General features: G+C 41.7%; 1 protein-coding gene across 7 annotated transcripts in view; it reads left to right on the top strand.

The window, feature by feature from the left end:
* Positions 1-22681, top strand: part of slc2a9l2 (solute carrier family 2 member 9, like 2) — a 117264-nt gene that overhangs the window by 20941 nt on the left and 73642 nt on the right. For all 7 annotated transcript variants that reach the window (XR_004574654.1, XM_034287380.1, XM_010880799.4 and 4 more), the window contains 3 exons: positions 4989-5149; positions 15726-15850; positions 17976-18121. Coding sequence is in view for 6 of the 7 variants with exons in the window: in XM_034287380.1 (XP_034143271.1) it covers positions 4989-5149; positions 15726-15850; positions 17976-18121 (432 nt within the window). In the remaining variant the exon portion in view is untranslated. The remainder of the gene's footprint in view (positions 1-4988; positions 5150-15725; positions 15851-17975; positions 18122-22681) is intronic.

The raw sequence follows: 22681 nt of genomic DNA on the forward strand, positions 1-22681 counted from the left end.
AATGGTAAAGGTAAGCATGGTGTGCTGTCAGAAAATGAGGATTAAACATGTACAAATGTTTTGATTAAAATCAATGGGTTAATGATAAAAAATAAGCAATTCATTTAAAACATTATTTTCCACATCTTTTAGAAATATTTTATAGAATCCACTTTTGTACGCAAAAATGTAACACACTTTCATTGTAATCTCAAATAATGTTCCATAGTGCGTGTGTGTGTGTATGGATGTATGTATATATGTATATATAATATCAATAATAAATACATCTTTTATTTACATCAAACAAAAGCAAACACCGTCTGGAGGTAGATATGATGATGTGCTGTTATGTTAAGCTTGGGTGAAGTCCAGGGTGTTCATGAACTGGAGTTCTCTGCTTTTATTGGAAAAAGTCAGTGTGAAATTCATACACAAGTATGAAATGTGTGTATCCTATTAAATTTGTGAAGCCTTGCAATTCATGAAGTGGGAAACCAGAGAAGTCACACTTTAATATCTCTTCGTCAAGTAAACCATGACCAAGAAAACAATGTGAACAGTAACAAAGGAGAAAACTCAACATAGAAAATACAGCATCAAACTGATTTAAGCAAAGAATCCGACTTCCAACTGGAAAATAAATCTTTTTGCGAAGTTAAAGGGATATTTTATGTTTTTCAGATTGAGCCGCCCTGTTCATCTTATTCCTCATGTACCATTTTTTGTAGTGCCACAGTTTTCTTTTTTCAGAATTAATTTGCTGAGCTCATTTGGCTGGCTTAATCTCTTCTACAGCAATACAAGTTGTCTTGGATTGATTTTCTAAAACAAATCCACACACAGCTATATGCATAAAAAGACCCTGCAAGAAACTCATTATTGTGTGTTTTGATGGACATAACCAAGATAAGAGCCATCATCCCTTTTCAGTTGAAGACACCGCTGTGGTTGGTTGGTTTGTTGTCTTGGTTCACTCACTGCAGGTTTGGGCTTTCTGTCTCCTACTGATAATTCAATTTGTTTAAGAATCAAATCAACATGTTTTGCAGTGGTCAGTGTTTTCATAGAGGAATTAGGCATTAAATCTCTAACTACCACTGTCCTGTACAGATCAGGACTGGTGACAAGGATTAGGTTGTAATTAATACGAGTAAACATACAAAAACAGAACTGGGCTTTACGAACGGTTGTGAAACAGTTATTACCATTGTGCCAAAAATCTATCACCTAATCTCTTCTGGACGGACTACATGGACATAATCAAGCACCTAACCTAATGTGAGATTTTCACTCTGGGTTTAAACAGATTGCCTTTTTCCATAGAATTAATGCTGAGTGTTTAGTTGTTCTTTACTGATGTATACTGCTTCAACAGCATTTTTCCCCCAAGGCAGCAAGTTCCAGGTTTTATTAGAGATGGAGACAGAAAGCTTCAAACCTTGTATCCTAAATGGGACCAATTTGCTTTAAAGTTGGCTAGGGGAAATTGTGTTTTATATATAGTGCACTGAACTCATATAAGCCTGGAAAGTAAATCTACTTTATAAATACATTAATGGGGGGGCATACTCCCATTTATATTTTATTCAACAGTCAGCTATGGCTTTCTATTGTATGGGAAATGTGTCACACCCAAACATTCTGTACAAAACAAAAAGGTTAAAGGCCTTTTTACACTGTAAAACTTAACGAGAAATGAAAGATTCCTTATCTTACACAATCATTTCCACAAAGTTTCAGTTTATATGGGCATATTCCACCATGTGGCACTTAGCAAGTCAGCTACATGAGACCAGGTGGATCAGCCCTTTGTCATATTCCTCTGTTTAGATGTCTTTTCATAGGCTGTATTAGGTAGCTAATACACTATATTTTTAGGTACCCAAAGCGGAATGATCACAGAAAGCTTCTTATCATTGTGTTGCTCCCACTCAGCTATCCTCTGTAATAAGCAAAGATAAAATGTAGGCCATTAAAATGTGCATTTCACAATGTTAAATAAGGATATATAAAGATTTGTATTAGATATCTCACATTTTCTCCTTGTTCAATGGAGATTCAAGTGCAGCACCAGCCAAATCCTGAATTGTTGTCTTTGCACTCCATAACCTCTGTGTTACCTGCAATGCCTCTGTGTTACCTGCAATGCCTCTGTGTTACCTGCAATGCCTCTATGTTACCTGGAATGCCTCTGTGTTACCTGCAATGCCTCTGTGTTACCTGCAATGCCTCTGTGTTACCTGGAATGCCTCTGTGTTACCTGCAATGCCTCTGTGTTACCTGCAATGCCTCTGTGTTACCTGGAATACCTCTGTGTTACCTGGAGTAGGGATGCTAATGATTAATCAAAGAATTTGATCCACGGCCATTTATTTGATTGACTTAGGCAATTTCAGCTGAGAACGCAATGTAACTGGTTGGGCGGGGAACCCTCTGAATAATCTACAGGACTAACCATACCCCCCCATGCGCTCACAACTCACCCCTGAGCATTTTTCCAAATTAAAATCAATGGGCTTGCTCGGAAATCAGATCTGCTTGCCATAGTTTAGTAATCGGAGTCCAAATATACTTTTAATAACGGAAAAGGTTTTCTTGCTTTTGCGGAACATTGCTTCTGCAATACTCCTGTTACCTATAATTCATTTGTTTTACCTACAATTCCTCTGGGTTACCTACAATTTCTCAGTGTTGGTTACTATAGCTTGCGCTATTTTGAAAATCTGATGTCTACCACATTGTAACGTGGCAGGAGAGCGACTGTACACGTCAAAATAATCTACTGGCTGGACTCTTTGATACCTTTAGTTTGATTCAGATACACGAGTAACATCTTCTCTTTGCTAATTTAGAACAGAGAGGCCTGCAGCTTGGTGCCCAAACACCTTATGATTTCCTGATAAGAAACATCATAAAGTAATGAGACGAGAGAATGGACGATAGTCCGACAGGCACCTCCCGACAGTTCCAGAACAGTGGGGTTCCTCTGATAATTGGCTCCATTGTGGACAAGCGGGTAAAACTAAAGATCAGTGTCAGCTTTGATTACAAGGCTTGTATCATGGATGGTAGACAGTGACACACTATGATTACAGACACACTACATAAAGTCATGTTCTGAAGTTTTTCTGTCTGTTTCTAACTCGTTTTCTGTTTTGTCAAGCAGTGTAATTACGTTGCTTTGTTGGCTGCTTTTCTCACAACGAGCATGCCGTGAGGAAGCCCGGTTTTAGTCAAATTCTATGCATTCTGTTTATTAATTAAGAGGGGAACTTGTGATTTGTGCTCCTAAGTTGAGGCTATCACACTTTTTGTTAGGGAGCTTGTCTTCTTATGCCCATATCTGTTTTTCCACACAACAACAGCTGTAATTGCCAGAGGATAGACCTCATTTCTCTGGCTTATTCCTCAGTAAAACAGAATATGAAAGAGGTGCTCATGGCATTCTGCATGGGTATAGGCTGATGCCTTGTTTCCAAGTTAGTGACCTCTTGTTTGATTAGATTTGTTTTATGACCCTTCTAGAGATTTCTATTGGTCAAAGGGTATTGAAACTAATACTTTTTAAGGCTGACCCAGCAACTTCCTATTGGTTGGTTCAGTAAAATGGCTGAGGTCAGCTGTGCTGTTCTATCCTATAGCCTCTATGTCCTGTAGCCTCTCCATCCTATATCCTTTCTGTGTTATAGCCACTTTGTCCTATTGCCTGTCCATCCTATAGCTTCTCTGCCCTGTAGTTTCTCCATTCTATATCCTCTGTCCTATAGCCTCCCTGTCCTATAGTCTCTCTACCCTGTAGCCTCTCTGTCCTATTGCCTCTCCATCCTATAGCTTCTCTGCCTTGTAGTCTCTCCATCTTATAGCCTCTCTACCCTGTAGCCTCTCGGTCTTATAGACTCTCTATCCTGTAGACTCTTCATCCCATATCCTCCCTCCATTCCATATCTTTCCTGTCTTTTTGCCTCTCTGCCCTGTAGCCTCTCTGTCCTGCAGCTATATATCCTATAGTCTCTCAGTTCTAAGACAAAAATCCCTTTCACCAACAAACTGTTGAAATTAATACTAGAGTTGTTGTGTTTCAGTATAACTAGCCCTAAAACAAACTTGGTTTCACCTAGAAAAAATTGCCATGCTTGCTAATGAATGGCAGTGCTTCAGTTTGCATTTACCCATTAACTGAGATTAGACATATGGCAACTACGATTCACGTTATTATTTGCATTTCAGTTTTTTGTTATTAAGAAATTATCAATATGCAGCACCATAATTTTAACTAGGTGTGTGTGTGTGTGTGTGTGTTAGACGGTACATTCACTTGCGTTCATAACGGATGTTTGTGACTTCAGGGTCAAAGCTGAAAACGACTGCATTCTTCTTTCCTCTTGACTTACTAGGGATGCCAATTAAAATCCAGAAATGAGTTGTCTAATTGGATCCGGAACAGCCTGATAGTCCCCAGACACATGCGATTTCAGTCTCCCACCCTGTATGTCAGTTCACTTAGTGGTCTGTCTCTCTTACACACACTTACAATTAGAATAGAATCCAGACAGTCACGTGGACACGCTCACACTCAGTAAATGTGACTGGTTACACTTGCCCATATACAGACTTGCCAGCTGTTCCCCTGATGATCCCTTCAGTCCTTCAGTGTGTGAGTTTATACAGGCCCCCAGAGACACGCAGGTCATCTGGTTCAATGGCCGGCGCAATATTCCTTTGGACTGGATGGTCGGAGACCAACATTTTTTTTCATGAAGACATTATTTCAAGTCTAAATTGCCCAAGTGAACATATTCATATTAGTTTGCCTGTAATTGCTGCCTTGCTGCCTTCTTCTATAGTCGAAAGGCACAGCAAACACTTTCCCATTTGGCCCTGTTCACGTTCTAAAAACGTCAAGGTGCTGCTTCCATTTCAATTATGGGATGGCGTACTCACCTGGTGTGATTAATAAATACAATACTGATGCTACCCTGACTGTCCGTCTCTTCTTCCCTGTGCAGTTTATAAAGACGTTCTACAACAAGACGTGGCAAGAGCGATATGGGGAACCCATCAGGGCAGATATGGTCACCACTCTGTGGTCCATTACGGTCTCCATATTTGCCATTGGAGGCCTCCTTGGAGCTCTCTGCGTCACGTTGCTAATGAAAGTCCTTGGAAGGTATGTGGGAACAGATATCACTTTGTATAAGTTGTAAATGTTCTGCTGCTGTGTTGTTTGCTATATATTCAGTGCTAAATGGCTAGCTGATCATTCAACAGGAGGTTAGCATTCAAGTGCTTGTCTGAGTGTTCATTTTTGCATACTCCATGACATTGTAGTTTAATGACGTGTCCTCCAATCAATCAAAGCGACTGTCAGTTAAGCCGTTAGCATATAACTGGCTAGCTTAGTGCGCTATGTAATAGTGCTTAGATTAAAATGGTAACGTTTTGGAAGTCATGTATTTCGAATAGCCAAGAGAAAATAAGTATGATAAAGTATTCCCCCAGCTATCCACGGTTCCACATTCGCAAACTCAAGTATCCGCAAATTTTTTTCTGGGGGTCACAAATTCTAAAAACGCGCTAATTTCAGCCATCCAAGCGTCGATCCGTTCTTTCTATAAATAAAACATTAAAACACATTGTTTTATGTATATTTTATGTATTTATAAGTGTTTTATATGTTCTGTACTATAATCATCTGTCGCCGTTTATAGTGACATGTTGAAAGACCTAAAGAAACAGCGGTCTCAGTTGCCAATCACTGTTAGAGTACGTCTGACCCAGAACGCAGAGAAATCACACAGACCACGTAAGGTAGGTTCAAAAAAGGTTTTAATGGAGAACCAGGGTACTCTGAGAATACTGTGTAGGCAGGTCCGAAGCTGGGGGAGAGCTGATGGCGAAGGCTGGGTGGTGAGGCCAGGAGCTAGTAGGCGCAGCAGAGGAAGCAGCAGGTCACATGGGTAGTAGATAACGAACTGGCGCCGAAGAGGTGATCAGCCCGGGTTTAAATATTGCTGGAGTGAATCAGGTGGATGAGGTGCAGCTGCGAAGAATGGCTCTGTAGTGAAGACTCTGCCACGCCCCTTGCCCTACTGAACACACCCCCAGCACTCTAGGTGAAAAAACAAACAGGGACCGAACCACCCGACTCAGGGCGGAGGTGAAGCAACCCGTAACAAATCACAATGTTTTTACAATATTATCGTGCAATAAGACCATGGAAAGGGTAATGGGGCATGTTGTGTAGGGTAACTGGGGTAACGGGGCATGTTGTGTAGGATAACTGGGGTAATGGGGCATGTTGTGTAGGGTAACTGGGGTATTGGGGCATGTTGTGTAGGGTAACTGGGGTATTGGGGCATGTTGTGTAGGGTAACTGGGGTAACGGATCATGTTGTGTAGGGTAACTGGGGTAATGGGGCATGTTGTGTAGGGTAACTGGGGTAACAGGGCATGTTGTGTAGGGTAACTGGGGTAACGGGTCATGTTGTGTAGGGTAACTGGGGTAACGGGGCATGTTGTGTAGGGTAACTGGGGTAACGGGGCATGTTGTGTAGGGTAACTGGGGTAATGGGGCATGTTGTGTAGGGTAACTGGGGTAACGGGGCATGTTGTGTAGGGTAACTGGGGTAACGGGGCATGTTGTGTAGGGTAACGGGGTGTTAGGGAGTTATTTTTAAGGGTGTGTCACTTATCCGTGATTTTCCACATCGGCGAGGTTTGGCAGAACCGATCCCTGGTGGATACGGGGATGTTCTGTACGGTTCTAAAAATGTAATTTTGTTAAATGCATATCCCACATATTTAGAATTTGGCATGTTATTAAAATCCCATTCACCTTCTGCCAAGGCCGTGACTATTTCATCCTGGATTCCAAACAGGAAACAAACCAACATAAACAATTATTAATATGTAACCCTACATACCTTCAGTCTGAGACCGTCTTCCTTGAAGTTGTTTTTGGTGACCTCAGCAACCTTGTGGTGCTCGTTATTTCTAGGGTTCTAGGGTCTTGCTACATGGTATGCGAGCTAAACTGATTTGTGCATAATGGTGAAATGTAAATGTGTGGTGACCAGGTGTTGAATGCGTATACCACATTATTCCTCAGGCCAGGAACAGCTCGGCTCAGTCTGATCAGAATACTGTTTGTTTGGATGGTGAGGAAACGTATACATGTATGTAAAGGCATGCCCGTGCAGAAGAGGTCGACGCCAATGAAGGATGTTGTAACAGGTTTTTCATAGCAACGCTTCCCACTGTGAACATTCATAGGCGGCAGAGCTTGTTACCTTGAGGTTTATATCCCCTGGTCATTCCTCTATATCCATCCTGCGCCTCCTTCATCTCCTCAATCTTTGAGAGTGTCCCTCTGGAATACCCCCCATCCCCCATCCCCCACCCCCCCCTTTCCTCCCATCCTCCCATATCGTCTCAGTGGGCAAACCTTAAGTGCTCAGGACGCACATAGACAGATAGACAAGCTGCAGTAAATGGAATAAGGCAGGAAGAGCCTGAGTGCTCCCATCCATAAGGCACTCTGTGGGGGGGGAAGGGCACGGGCGACTTCTCCTAATGACTAATCCACGGGCACCCCATGGAGGCTGGCTCCACCACATCCCCTCCAGACACCCAGACCCATCCCCTCCAGACACCCAGACCCATCCCCTCCAGACACCCAGACCCATCCCCTCCAGACACCCAGACCCATCCCCTCCAGACACCCAGACCCATCCCCTCCAGACACCCAGACCCATCCCCTCCAGACACCCAGACCCATCCCCTCCAGACACCCAGACCCATCCCCTCCAGACACCCAGACCCATCCCCTCCAGACACCCAGACCCATCCCCTCCAGACACCCAGACCCATCCCCTCTGGGCACCCAGACCCATCCGCTACTGGGACACAGCCATGTAAATCGTCATTTACATGGCTGTTATGGATAGAGAACTGTGTCAAGGAAGTTTAACATGAAGCCTCCATTAACAGCTCCTTTTACCTCTCACTTCTCATTCGAGTTACTGGGCGATGTGAGGCTATATCGGTAGCTGACGAGTGGCTGGGAAACTCCATGGCGACGCAAATTGGCCACCCTGGCCAACAGAGCGTGGGGTCATTGTCAGCATGAATTCCTTGACTCCCTCAGTTCAGGCGTCAGAAAAACTTTGTGAGGCCGTCAAGTGAGTGAGCATGCCCTCAGTCTGCGACCCACGTGATTTCCTGGTTAAACGGACAGTGTGGAAAAAAGGGGAACGGCCTGAAAACAATGCCTTTGAGGGAAAACATGGCGAAATCGTACATTTTTCCTCTAGTTTTTTTCCTGTGACAGGGCCTTATATACAATTAGTTTCTCATTACCCAAAATGTCGGATAATGAGAAATAAGTTAAAAATGAATACAATGCATGACCTAGAAACTGTGGATTGAGTGGATATCGAAAATATGTACCCCTTTCTTAAGAATGCTGCCTATCTTTATGCAAAGATTGAAATCAAGACAGATCACGTCAGATCATTTGAGAAAAATTCCCGTTTGATATTTTAGAATTTAGTTTTTCACTGTCATATATGTCAGGATAATGCCCAAACTCCAAAATCACCCACTGAACCGTTAGGATACTAGCGCCTTTACCCCCTTCAGGCTGTCATTTCAACCTTACCTGAATGCCTGTTCACAAACAAATGTCTCTGCTGAATGTCTGTAACTCCGTCCAGGTGGATCATTCCCATTGTCGCAATGCAGCTACAGCTAACTTCCCAGTCAAATCAACCGACAGATGGACTGGTGGGAAAGTTTAAATGTGGGATATCTCAGGCACTCTGAACATTTTGTAGAAATATATAGAAACACATCCTTAATGTAAAACGTTTACTGCAGATCCTCTGGTCATTTATGCTTGTATTTATTCTAGTAGTAAATATTGTACTTATGGCCCCTTTAACATTGGTGGAGAGCAACAAAGTTGACTGTGGAGCCTTGTTTACTTCGCCCAAGCAATTATTCTTTGCCCTCCCTGATTGGTGGGCTGAGTGAGTGAGCGATTAGAACCACTGCTTATGGTAAGACACGTTTTAGTCCCTCTGTCTGTGGTAGTAGCATGGCCATGCAAATAGTTAATGGGTTGGCCAGACGGAAGGTACCCAAAACGTAGCACCTGATTTAGCAGGCCGGGGGTAGTGCCCTGGTAGTGGTTGTAGTTTTTCCTCCAGTACCCTTGAACGGTCTGTAAGTTCATTTGACCTTTGGGGCTTGCTGCTTAAATACCGCAGAGTGGGTTTCATTCATTTGAGCCCATTGTCTATGTAATTCACATAAGCACAGTAACCATCAAGATTTTTTTTTTAAGTTGCCTTTGACCCGGGGATAAATCCTACTGTCCAGCAGAGGCAATGTGAGTACCTATTAACATTGAGGCTTGTGGCTTGTTAGAGAGCTGAATTCAGCGTGTGGTTGATGGGCCTAACCACAACCCTTAACTTAACCATTTGGAATGAGTGCCTAAACCTGAGTGTAACCCTAGCCTAAACCTTAACCCTAAGCGTAGCCATTTAGAACAAATGCCTGAAGTGGGGAAGGGGTTAATATTTTGTTCAGTTTGACTGAGAGCTAAGATGCAGCATAATGTACCCTAATTAAAACTTCAACATGTCCTATTCTAGATGTGACGCTACAGAGCACTGCATTGTGTAATTGCAATTGTCAACATGTGGTGGCAGTACAGAGCACCACTTAGCGTAACAATTACGTCAATATGTCGTAATTCTGTAAATATGTCGTAATAATGGTGCATTTAAAATGAGTGATTATGCTTTTTGCCTGACCGCATAAGCGGAGCCGGCCAAGAAGAGCGACTGACTGACAACCCCTTGTTAAATACCGTAGTGGTTAGAGAAGTGGATCTGGGAACTATAGGTGCCGAGTGCGTATCTTCTCGCAGGCGTAGCGAAGTACGCATTGAATTATTCCATATAGACTAAACTTTGTTGGCTAAAACCTCCAGTGACTACATTATAGTAAGCCTGAAATAAAACAGTTTACGGTTATAGTGCGACTGTTTCTGGCATGGAAGAGTTCATCTTCAGTCTCGCTAGCAATTGCTCAATTCTTATGATTATTCCTAAGAAGTTAGTAGATACCAGTAAGCCTATTACTGGCTAATAAGCTGTTCAAAGGGCCAGTGGCAAAAGCTAACAGTTCATAGACGCCTTTTGTGGTGGAGGCAAACTAAGTAAGAATCCTTATATTATAATGACGAGTGTTTCCCTCCCAGTGCAGAATTTCTATAGTCTAGATTCCTCCGCTCTTGAGTTCTTCTTTTTGGATTGGTGTATGCGTCTTGTTATTAACACTTTTTTTGAATAAAGCCTCATAATAAAATAGTAATTTGTTTTCCTCTTGGCTAAATTTGACACTCATTGACCGTGTTTAAAAAAACTCACTTTGTTAATAATTTATTATCTTTTTAATGTGGATAGATTTTAGGAGGAGAGAAAAGGGCCTTTCCAGCAAGTTTGAAGTGCCTGTAAACTCAACATTGACCTATGCTACTTTATTATCATCTTAATTAACCACCAATCACAGCAGTGAATCCATATGTTAAGAAGTCTTTTACCCAGTTGTACTGGTGAGCACTGGACTAGTTAGTCAGCTATGCAGAACAAATATACTGGCTAAGTAACTAGCTTAGAGATTAGCTAACTACTGACATCTATAATAAGGGTCTATTGACTGGCGGATGTTGATTTCACAGTTATTTCTTTATGCCTAATTCTCCGATTGTTTCGAAATGGATAAGGCATCATTTACCTGAATAAAATTCTATTAGGATTAGTTCTTCAACAAGGAAAAATTGTGATTTCAGTCAACACAAACTCTATCACTCAAGGGTGGATTGGAGCAAAGTATTTTGGTTTTGACTGTTGTTTCTCAGAGGTCTCTGTGACAATTTCACTTGTCTGTGTCTGACTGGATTGAAAGTATAATGAGTTCCAAAGTTTAAGGATTGTTGCGATCACTCTAGTTTTGGCAGAAACTTCCCTGACTGCTGTGCTGATGCCCCTGCTAACCTCGTTCACCTCATTACTTCAACAAATGTCTTTTTCAAATAATCTATTCTCTGCTAATGATCTGTCACTCTGAGCATGGTGAACTTTTTCATCCTTTTCCCCAAATCATTTGTTCAAATTGAACCATCATATATTTAAGATAAAGTCAAGGTCTTAGACTTGTCGAAATAAAGCCTTGGAATACAGATTGATCCTTGCAAAAAAAATTTAAGAGTAGAATTACATTTGTCCAGGTGGATATGAGTAAATCAGTTAAGTTGACCAACTTTAGAGAGGCCTAAATCAACAAGACCGTTACAGATCTGTGTGTGTAAATATTATTGCAGAGAAGGGACTTTAGTAATGTGATTTAACTGTCCTTGACATGACACTCATTGAGTTTAAATAGCATGCAGCAAAGCGTCAAACTGACATTTTGGATGAAACATTTCTGTTTTGTTTTGTCAGAAAGGCTGAGAATGTTAGAAACACTTTTAGTAAAGAGAACGTACCCAAGGAAAGATTTAACATGGCTTATTCTAAATGTTGGAATGATGGCCTTGTGTGAAGAGATTCATATTGAATATGTCTCAGTCATGGGTAAAAGGTCAATGGATCCAACTCTCGACACAAAAATATGTACACAGTTGTCTGCAATAAAATGCAGTAAAGCATATTTCCCAGTCTGGTTCAGGGATGGAAATTACATTTTTTGTCCACCGGCCACTGTGGCTGGTGGATTTCAAAATCTACCAGCCACTCAATGTTTTTACCAGCCACTTTCTTGTTTTTAACCAACAACGTGAAGCGTGTTGACGACATACAGAGCAGTACATTATCAGATTTGTCTCGTTGTAAACTAACCAATCGCGGGACTCACCATTGTCTGCTTTTCTCCATCGTTCTTTAAAAAAAAGTTTTTTGACTTTCGCTTTTGTCCACTGGCTCCTCCTGAGATGTTTTCTCAGCGGACCTCTTAACGCCTGCGATGTAACGCCACATTTTTTTTATGTGCGCCGCCTCTAAAGTGTACGTAAGAGGATTAGTGCCAAGCAATAATACAAAAAATAAAACCATCTCGACAATAAAGTCACATCGTTGTGTTTCGAGAAAAAACTCGTTATATTTCGAGAAAAAAGTCGAAATACAATCTTGAGAATAAACTCATGAAATATCGAGAATAGAAGTCGAAATTAAATGTAGAATAACGCATTCGATCAGTGTGCATTGCATAGCCTACTGATGGCAGAGTTGGATCAAATAGTCAAGCTATATTATAGACTTTCTTTCAGTAACAAAGAAATACTATCAACTATTAGCTAATTATGACAGAATTATAATTAGCTTACGAATTTAAAAGAGAATTTGCAAGCGGCTAGGTCTTCTTAGAAAAAAAAAATTGTCCAATTTGCGCGATGTACTCGCTTTTGTCCAACATGAATTGACAACCAGTGGACAAATGCAAGGTTATCGCTGGCTTCACCTACGCGCGATTCATCGAGGTTTCGTGGTTTCCCATAAGACAGATTATTAAACTTTATTCTTGATATTTAATGAGTTTATTCTCAAGATTGTATTTCGACTTTTTTCCTCTAAATTTAACGAGTTTAATCTCACATTATAATTACTTTAATGTCGAGATGGTTTTATTTTTTTTATTATTGCTTGGCACTAATCCTCTTCCGTAAAAGTGTCCGGGTGAAACAGTTTGCTATTTTTGTTTACCCGCCACGGTGGCCGGTAGGTGAAGCGAGTTTACCCGCCACAACACAAAATCACCCGCATTTGGCTGGTGGCGGGTGCTAATTTCCATCCCTGGTCTGGTTGTATACAAGGTTGACATGTTAACACGGCCATAACATTTGAAAATGTTGATTTAATGTTGATGTCCCAGCTACAGAGTCTTTCAGAATTATTGGCTGCCTTGTTAAAGATAAGCAATGACAAAATATTTTTGTTGTTTATCAGCTTGATTTTACACTCAAAATATGAAAAATCTAAGCTTTAATAAAAACAAAAAAATCGAGAAATGGGTTCTGGTAATATTTTGCATGACAATCCCTCTTTTTACACAAAACCGTCCTCTGGTTCTTGTGATCAAAAAGCTCTATTTTTGGCACTGACATTTATGTCTTGGTGAGAGTAGTGGCTTTCGTCTGGTTAGGCATTCAAATGCTAGCTTCTTGGCATAGAGGTGGTGTCATTTTAACCAATTTAGCAATTCACAATTTCTCTAACTGTGATCCCTGAATATTTACATATATGACATCTCAAACCCTTTCTCACGGTGTTTGTGGCAAAATACACTTGTGTCCTCTTCACAACAGTTGATCACGGGTCCAATTGATTTATACTTCTTAATTATTATCTTAATGCTGGAGATTGGTATTTTCAACTGTGTAGCTATTTTTCTATTGCCATTGCTTAATTGATAAAAGTAAAAAAAACAGTTCATTTGTGTATCCTCTGACTACAGTACTATGTTGATAGATAAGGGAGTTTCCCATGTGTGTCACCTCATGCTTATATCACAGTGAAATAGGATGAACACTTAAGATTCTCCTAATGACTCAGATGAAGTTGAGAAAATACATAATATATAAATATCAATGGGAATATACTTCTATTATATTTGGTTCACTAGTCTTCATAGGTTTGAAGTCCATTTTTGAGTATAAGATTGAGCTGATAATTGCTTTTATTTATTATTGAATTAGCTTTTTTAATATTTTTGCAGTCCCCTTGCACAAACAGTAGTAATAAAGACCTAATGGAATACATGAATGGAACGAATGGCATGAAGTTACCTGCTCAGCAATGGACCACATATCATAAATCTGTGGTTTCACAGACCCCAGAAGGACTATGAAATCCCGGGGCTTGTGTTTAATTTAGCTAATGGATGAAATGGCCCCATGATGTGGTGAAACAAGAGACTAATGATAACCTCTGTCTTTCCCGTTCCTCTGTCAGGAATCCATTACAGTCCTTCAAAGCCCCCTTTCAACCTACAACGTGACTTTTTCTAACGAGAATTATTCATAGAAAAAGTGGAAACTCGTATTTCCATTCATTTCCAGAAAGTGAAAGACAGCACTGTTAATTTATTCATTTTCTTTTTTTAATGAATTCCTTCACTTTTTCTTTTTGGAGGTATCACAAACTTAAGTATGTAAGACCGGCATACAGACTATAGGTTCGGATCTCAAGAATAGTCTTATATCAAAGTCCATTCATGCCAAAAAGACCTGTAGAGCTTTTAATTAATAGATCCAGAAGGACCCTCTCTGAAGGAGTGTATCCCATTCACCTCCCCTGCGTGGACATTTGAATTTCCCCATGACAGTACACCTTACTGCAGACACGTTATGATATATATGGCACAAAAGAATGAAGACAACTTTCCAATTGGTGTACTTGCTTTTTCACATTGTAGTTCTAGTAGATCTAGACTGTGTAGTTGTGGTTTTGTTTGCCTTCCTCTAAAACCAACTTTTAGACCGCTTGTGGTAGGTTGGTAGCCTGAAAGCTTAGTTGCGGTTGTTGGCCTGGGAACGAGATCTTCTCAATGTATGTGCTGAAAAATACTTCCTGATTGGGCGGGCAACTGAGACAGGAAGCAGAACGGCCTGGCAAGAAGTGCATCATGTTGCAATTAGACTGGTTGAACTCGGTGAAGCGTGAAACATTTTAATCACTAGCTCAGGCAAATGTTTTCGAACGGGCATGGGAGGCCATGACAAATTTAATGACCTATGTTCCCTGCTCCGCGCCCCAGTCACCACAGGAGCGATTGTAATAGCATTCAGTTCACCGCTGGCTGCATCTGCCATTAGGATTCTCCACATCATTGAGATCATGCTTCACTTGGCACTGAGGCGAATGATACAAACACTTGGCTGTGCTGTCCGTCATCATTGGAAGTGTGCAGATGGGATTGTTGTGTCAGTCTATTGGAAGTGGTGTGTTTTGAAGGGGATAATTCACCCCCGTCACACATCTGAAGCTGTACCTGGGTCTTGCAGTGAGACAATGATCCAATACACACGAACAAGTCCCACATCAGATTGGCGGAAAATTTGCGAATGTTACAATTTGCAATTGCCCAGTCAGTGCCCGGATCTAAATCCAAGTGAGAAATTGCAAGTCCTCAAGTGAGCTGTACAGGCTGAAATACCTACAAAATGTAACTGAAGCAGTTCTGAGCAGTAACTGAGCAGTTTTGCATGAAAGAAACAGATATAATTCCTACACAGCAATGTCAGAGACTGATTAACAACAACAGAGAGTGCATTCATTGTAGATGTGGTAGCTCAAGCAGTTTAGTGTAATTGCTAATTACCTACACACTGTTGTGTAACTTTGTTGACTGAATAAAGGAAATAATTATGACATTTTCCCCCTCAGGTTCCCTTTATATAATATTATGTTTTAATGGAAGATCAGATATCTGATGCAAATTATATGCAAAAAATGGTCCGTTATATTTACGGACATCCATCTCAGTGAGTTCAGTCAAATGTGCAGATTGTCTCAATGATGGACTAACTGACTATAGGGAAGAAGGTGGATTCATTAGTTCGCGCCATCCTTTCCACTCTATTTATATAAGCACTTTTTCAATATTGCTAAGTGCCCTGTGGAGAACTTATGAACTAATCCCTTCTTTCATTATCTCTCTATCTCTGCCTCCTGTAGGAAGGGAACCTTGCTCCTGAACAACAGCTTTGCAATGATATCTGCTCTGTTGTTGGCCCTGGGGGAGAAGGCAGGCTCTTTCGAAATGCTCATCATCGGACGTTTTATCATGGGTGTGGACTCTGGTGAGTGCTCTTTCCGCTGGACTCTGGTGGGCGCTCTTTCTGCTGGACTCTGGTGAGCCCTGTTTCTGCTTGACTCTGGTGAGCCCTCTTTCTGCTGCACTCTGGTATGTTCTTTTTCTGCTAGGCTGAAGAAATCTAACCACTGTCTTAACCAGGAGTATCTCACAAAACTCTTACCTGCTCACCTAAAAGGTAGCTATTATACAATTCTATAGAAGTACTGGCAAGGGTATGCAACTGAATCAGTGGCACTTTTATAAGGTTCATTGATCAGTTTTAGGATAAAAAAACATTCAGATAAAAAAGGGCATGGATGCCAGTATTTTTGTCTGGAACTCTAACTAACAGCTTATTACTGTGGAGGTGGACAATATAAGCAATATAAGATCAATAACACAGGATGTAATGGCCCCTTTTACAATTCATGTTACCATAAGTATGATTCAACTTCTGGCCGCTGAATAGCTGGTGTACTAGCCAGGATGGCGCCAGATACAGTTGCCTTGTATTTGTTCTTTATTCAGTAAAACCATTGGATTAGGAAGTTCCTGTTTGACTGCTGAGCTCACCAAGTTACAGTCTGTAACTCCTGTGTTAGTTAAAGCCTCTCTGCATCACTCACTGTCAATGGATTTGATATTTTTTAACTAATCGCCGGCACTTCAAAGAGACAAGGATTTGTCGGATGAACAAAAGGTAGAGTACCAGAAAAACCTAGCGTTTTTCATTGCCCCGAATGGACAGGCAAGAAAAAAATCAGGCTAAAGTGGTGAGTAAGTCTACAATGTGCTGTTGGCGCATACCTGTCGGGCTGGTCAGAATTCTAAAACAATCCCAAGTTTTTAATTTAGTCCCCAATGCACCCTTCAAAATGTGCAGCAATATTTCACAGTACATCCTACTGCTGGCTTGCTTCTGAATGGCAGACCTGATGCTATAGGAAGTGGTGTTAGATGGCCTGTAGGGGCCCCACTTTGTTCCCGGTCTGAATATTGCACTCCTACACCCCAGGGCAGTGAGCGGGAATCTGCCTGGTATAAGGTGTTGTCTTGGGGATGGGACGTTAAATGGCGGTCCTAACTCTTGCTAAAGATCCTATGGATTATCAACCCTATAAACTATGGATAATCAACCCTGGAATCCTATGGATAATCAACCCTGGAATCCTATGGATTATCAACCCTGGAATCCTATGGATTATCAACCCTGGAATCCTATGGATTATCAACCCTGGAATCCTATGGATTATCAACCCTGGAATCCTATGGATTATCAACCCTGGTATCCTATGGATTATCAACCCTGGTATCCTATGGATTATCAACCCTGGTATCCTATGGATTATCAACCCTGGTATCCTATGGATTATCAACCCTGGTATCCTATGGATTATCAACCCTGGAATCCTGGCTATATTTGGAATCTGACCCTAATTTCATTATGGCAACTGATTCATCCCCAAATTCCAGTTCTCTCACCTCCCCTTCCTCTTGTAACTAAAAGAGGTACTAAAATGTCTGCAGTGGATAATATGCAATTCACTTTGGAAATTCACACAGTAAATGACTGAAATGTAATTATTTATTTTTAATTTTTAAATGTATTATACCGCTTGTCCTGGGCTTTGCCACCTGTGCCAAACATAGTCTCATCTAGAGGACAACTTTACTCAGAAGTTTTACTTTGATAACCCTTTCAAGTTTATGGGCAAGAGGCTCCAAAAGGCTTAAAAGCTTTCAGTTGATTCTGGATTTAATGGAATTCTCCTGCCAATACAAACAGGAGTCTCTGCCTTCCTTTGTAAATGGCATTTTGGTCATTTCCATCTGTCTCGACCCTGAAAGGGTAGTCTTTGGTGTGTCCTTCACTCAGAACTTATTTAATTCTGGCCTTTCTGCGCATGCCTTCATTTCTGTGATGGGTGGTTTCCGTTCAAAGAAACATGTGCAGTAGGGTTATGATTAAACACATGAAATGGAATCTTTTCAGCAGAATCTGCTGACTGAATAAAAGTACTATTCAGGTTTGTGCACACTTAGGTAGTTACTGCCTAAACTTTAAGAAGTAAATCCTATGCAGCCCATATTGAGCTGAATCTGGGTGGATTTCGTGCTTGTGTTTCCAGGCATTTCTCTCAGTGCCCTGCCCATGTATCTAGGAGAGATAGCCCCAAGACAGGTGAGAGGCTTCATTGGCCAGTTCAACTCCATCCTCATCTGCCTTGGGGTGTTTACCGGACAAGTCCTGGGACTTCCTGAACTCCTGGGCCAGGTTAGTACTGTCGGCATTGGGATTTTGCTGTTGTTTCAGAACATAATGTAACTGTCATTTTTTCCATCTCTGTATCGTCTGTACAAGTCTGTACTAGCCGAATTACTAGGCCTACACTTCCACATTACCCTACCTTGGCCAGTGACTCTGTAGCGCATAGAAATGCCTGGACGAAATTATAAATCTGATATAGGGCGGCAACATTTAATAGAGGAAATCTGATAACAGTGATACAAATTGTGATAGAAATTGCAACAAATGTCATTATCGATTAGTTGGGTCTACATGAGAAGCAGCAAAAAAACATTTTGAAAGATTGTGGAAACTACCCAGGAGGGAAGTTGCATACGACCTTAATCTACAGGGGCATGCCAGGGCTTTTGGGCCCCATGAAAATACCACATCAGGGGTGCCATGGGGATCATTATGTGGAAAAATTATTGTTTAAATTCTTATCATTGAAAAGGATTTAATCATTTTTCTTTTTTTATAATGATAAAATAAATCCCACGGACCCCCTGCAATTATGCCAACTGACATGTCATTCAACACAATGCTGCTCATCTCCTTCATTTGGGAGTAGGGCTGGTTCAGGGGTATGGGGATGGGCAGACAGGGAGTAGGGCTGGTTCAGGGGTATGGGGATGGACAGACAGGGAGTAGTGCTGGTTCAGGGGTATGGGGATGGACAGACAGGGAGTAGGGCTGGTTCAGGGGTATGGGGATGGACAGACAGGGAGTAGGGCTGGTTCAGGGGTATGGGGATGGACAGACAGGGAGTAGGGCTGGTTCAGGGGTATGGGGATGGGCAGACAGGGAGTAGGGCTGGTTCAGGGGTATGGGGATGGACAGACAGGGAGTAGGGCTGGTTCAGGGGTATGGGGATGGGCAGACAGGGAGTAGGGCTGGTTCAGGGGTATGGGGATGGACAGACAGGGAGTAGGGCTGGTTCAGGGGGATGGACAGACAGGGAGTAGGGCTGTTTCAGGGGTATGGGGATGGACAGACAGGGAGTAGGGCTGGTTCAGGGGGATGGGGATGGACAGACAGGGAGTAGGGCTGGTTCAGGGGTATGGGGATGGACAGACAGGGAGTAGGGCTGGTTCAGGGGTATGGGGATGGACAGACAGGGAGTAGGGCTGGTTCAGGGGTATGGGGATAGGCAGACAGGGAGTAGGGCTGGTTCAGGGGTATGGGGATGGACAGACAGGGAGTAGGGCTGGTTCAGGGGGATGGACAGACAGGGAGTAGGGCTGGTTCAGGGGGATGGACAGACAGGGAGTAGGGCTGGTTCAGGGGTATGGGGATGGACAGACAGGGCTGCTGAGCCTGAAGATGCATCTTTTGGGCCTGGCATCAGGCAGGGGCAGGTTCAACTGATTTAGTATCAGTAGCTTGCAAAAAGTTTGCCTGCATGTAAACACTCAAAAAGATATTAAGTAACTTACTGTACTGTACGTTAGGGGTGCAAAAGTAGCCTATTTCACAATGGACTAACTAAGCTAACAGGTTAATTTCCACCACTCACGGCCTACACCCACCTTCGTTTCTGAAACATTGGGTAACATACAGTCACCCTTTCTATTCTCTCTCCTGTCTTTTCGTTTTAGGAAACATGATTTTTCTTTAGTAAGTTGAGACATCCTTGACACTCAACTGGCACTCCTCACTCGCAATTCACTGCTAGCAAGTACCATTCGCTCCTGGTTTGGGGACAGGACCAAACCATTTCATGTGTAGGGGCTCTCTGGATGTTTACTCTGTGCCAAAAACAAGAAAAGAAAATAGGATAGGTTGATAATAGGTTAATAATTAAATGTTTATTTTTACCTAATGTTCTAAAAACAAGAAACCAGAGAAGCCTAGTTCAGCCGGCCCCCAATAGAATATATTACCCTCTTGAAATTCGAACCTGGGTCACCCTCATGAAAGGCTGTGTCGCTAACCACTACACCACAGAGCTTTACATTTGAGGGGTGTCAGTATAGCCTCTTGTGTCTATCCTGACAAATCCTAATTGGCCATTCGTGAATGACATTAATAAAGTTAAACTGACTGACGTTTCTTACCACCACCACAAATTGCGTATATGAACTTTTAGCTTTTGCCACTGACCGTTTTGAACAGCTTATTAGCCAGTAGTAGGCTTTACCATTTTCTACTAATTTACTGGACTAGTCATAGGAATTGAGCAATTGCTAGCGAGTCTGCCAAAGCTATTTCATTTCACGGCATAACAATGTACTTGTCAGTCAGTCAGTCAGTGACATTCGCTCTTCTTGGCCAGCTCCGCTTATGCGTTCTGGCAAAAAGTGTAGGGTCCCTGTCAGTCACAGGCCCTTAGAATCGTCCTAACTTCCTTACGGTGCCCCTAACTGTTTTGGACCACTTTACATTTAAAAATTCAACGGAAGCAGTTTGTTGCAAAATGTGTAAAGCAGAGCCCTCATAGCTCGGGTATGGAAGCATATAGTCAACTTCATTCAATTGTTAATGCAATCCCACATTGCATTTGAATTTTCCACTTTTGCATGCATTTTTTCAGTCAGTATGAAAATTCATTCATTTTCATGTACTGGTATGCACATTAGCTGTCAATATTAAAATGTTAATTAAAAGCCATTTGGCATTTAATTTTCAAAGTAATGCCCCGCTTTGTGGTTAACAAAATTCTAATGTTAATTCAATTGTGAAATGTGAGAGGCAGCGCCACCCTTTGCAATTGAATTTCCATGCTCTAAAGCTGTTCTCCTAACTTGATGGCAATGCGATTGCATTTTCATGTTCTACGGCCTTGTCAGTCAATCTCTGAAGGCGGGACACTGTTTAAACGTGCCAAAACAGGAAATAGGTAGGTACCCGATGAGTAAAGTACCAAAAGTACAGATGAGTTGAAAGAAAAGAGTGGACAGTCCGTCTCTGGACTTAGTAAGGTTTATTTTGACAGTTGGAATCAAAGAGAGAGACCAGTGAAGTGGAGAGACAGGAGTGGAGGTGAGAAATTGAACCCTGGATTCCGACAGGGAAATGCATATGCAAATTCTAAGATTTTTTTATTTAATAGTTGTTTTCGGTCAGCATTGACCTTTACCTATTTGTCAAAGGCATAGCAGTGGAGCACTGGGCCAGACATATACATTTTTTATTTATAAGAATGGGCTGATGGTCTAATCCATCATTCTAGCACCCTGACAACCTTTAGAAATATCATACATACTAAGTTACATGTATTTTTTTACTGCTCCTCTTGTTCTTTAGCATAAAAACATGTTTTCCATGATACTGTATACTCAACTAGACTTGTGATCTTTTGAGACCCCTTAAATGGGAGGTGTCCTAATGTAAATTTCTCTCTCTGTGTGCTGCGACAAGCCTTGACGAATTGCTAAGACAGTAACCTTTATTTCTGTTGGCTGACCTTCTCCCACATGGAAACATGTTTTCAGCTTAACAACTGCATACCAGGATGTCATGGAATCCACCATAAAGAAATCATCAACATTCCTGGAACGTTTACAGTAAAGGCACAATCTGCAGCCTAATCAGTATTCCCTATTAGGTCTTGAGCCAGGCCTCACGATTTAGCTGTCAGGCTCCCTTGGCCGACGATGGCCCTCATTCAGGAAACACGCGTTATCTTAAAATGATCCGCTGATAATTTCACAGACAGAGCTGGTATTTATCAATATTATCTTTGTTGTGTCCTTACGATCAAACTCACGCCTGGTTGGAGACTGTGTAAACCAACGTCAAACAATAAGATAATGCCTGATTTGCAAAATCATTATCACGAAAAACAACAATCATTACAGCCTCAGTAACAACAACTACCATAATAATCATAATAAAATGTAAGAGAAAGTAATATGACGAGGAATATAACACATACAAACGTGCCGCAATGTTAAATAATGTATCACTAACTTATTAATGTATTATTTATTCCTATGATTTATACTGCATCTTTATCTCATTTCTGTTGTTCTTACAAGACCATCACCAAGCAGCTTGGTGAGAAGGTGACAACAGTTATTGGAAGAAACAAATGGAAGAAACACAAAATAACTGTCAATCTCCCTCGGTCTGGGGCTCCATGCAAGATCTCACCTTGTGGAGTTGCAATTATCATGAGAACGGTGAGGAATCAGTCCAGAACTACACGGGAGGATCTTGTCAATGATCTCAAGGCAGCTGGGACCATAGTCACCAAGAAAACAATTGGTAACACACTACGCCTTGAAGGACTGAAATCCTGCAGCGCCCGCAAGGACCCATGCTCAAGAAAGCACATGTACAGGCCTGTCTGAAGTTTGCCAATGAACATCTGAATGATTCAGAGGAGAACTGGGTGAAAGTGTTGTGGTCAGATGAGACCAAAATCGAGCTCTTTGGCATCAACTCAACTCGCCGTGTTTGGAGGAGGAGGAATGCTGCCTATGAGCCCAAGAACACCATCCCCACCGTCAAACATGGAGGTGGAAACATTATGCTTTGGGGGTGTTTCTCTACTAAGGGGACAGGACAACTTCACTGCATCAAAGGGACGATGGATGGGGTCCA

This window comes from Esox lucius, chromosome 17 (assembly GCF_011004845.1).
Source record: "Esox lucius isolate fEsoLuc1 chromosome 17, fEsoLuc1.pri, whole genome shotgun sequence".
Classification (NCBI taxonomy): Eukaryota; Metazoa; Chordata; class Actinopteri; order Esociformes; family Esocidae; genus Esox; species Esox lucius.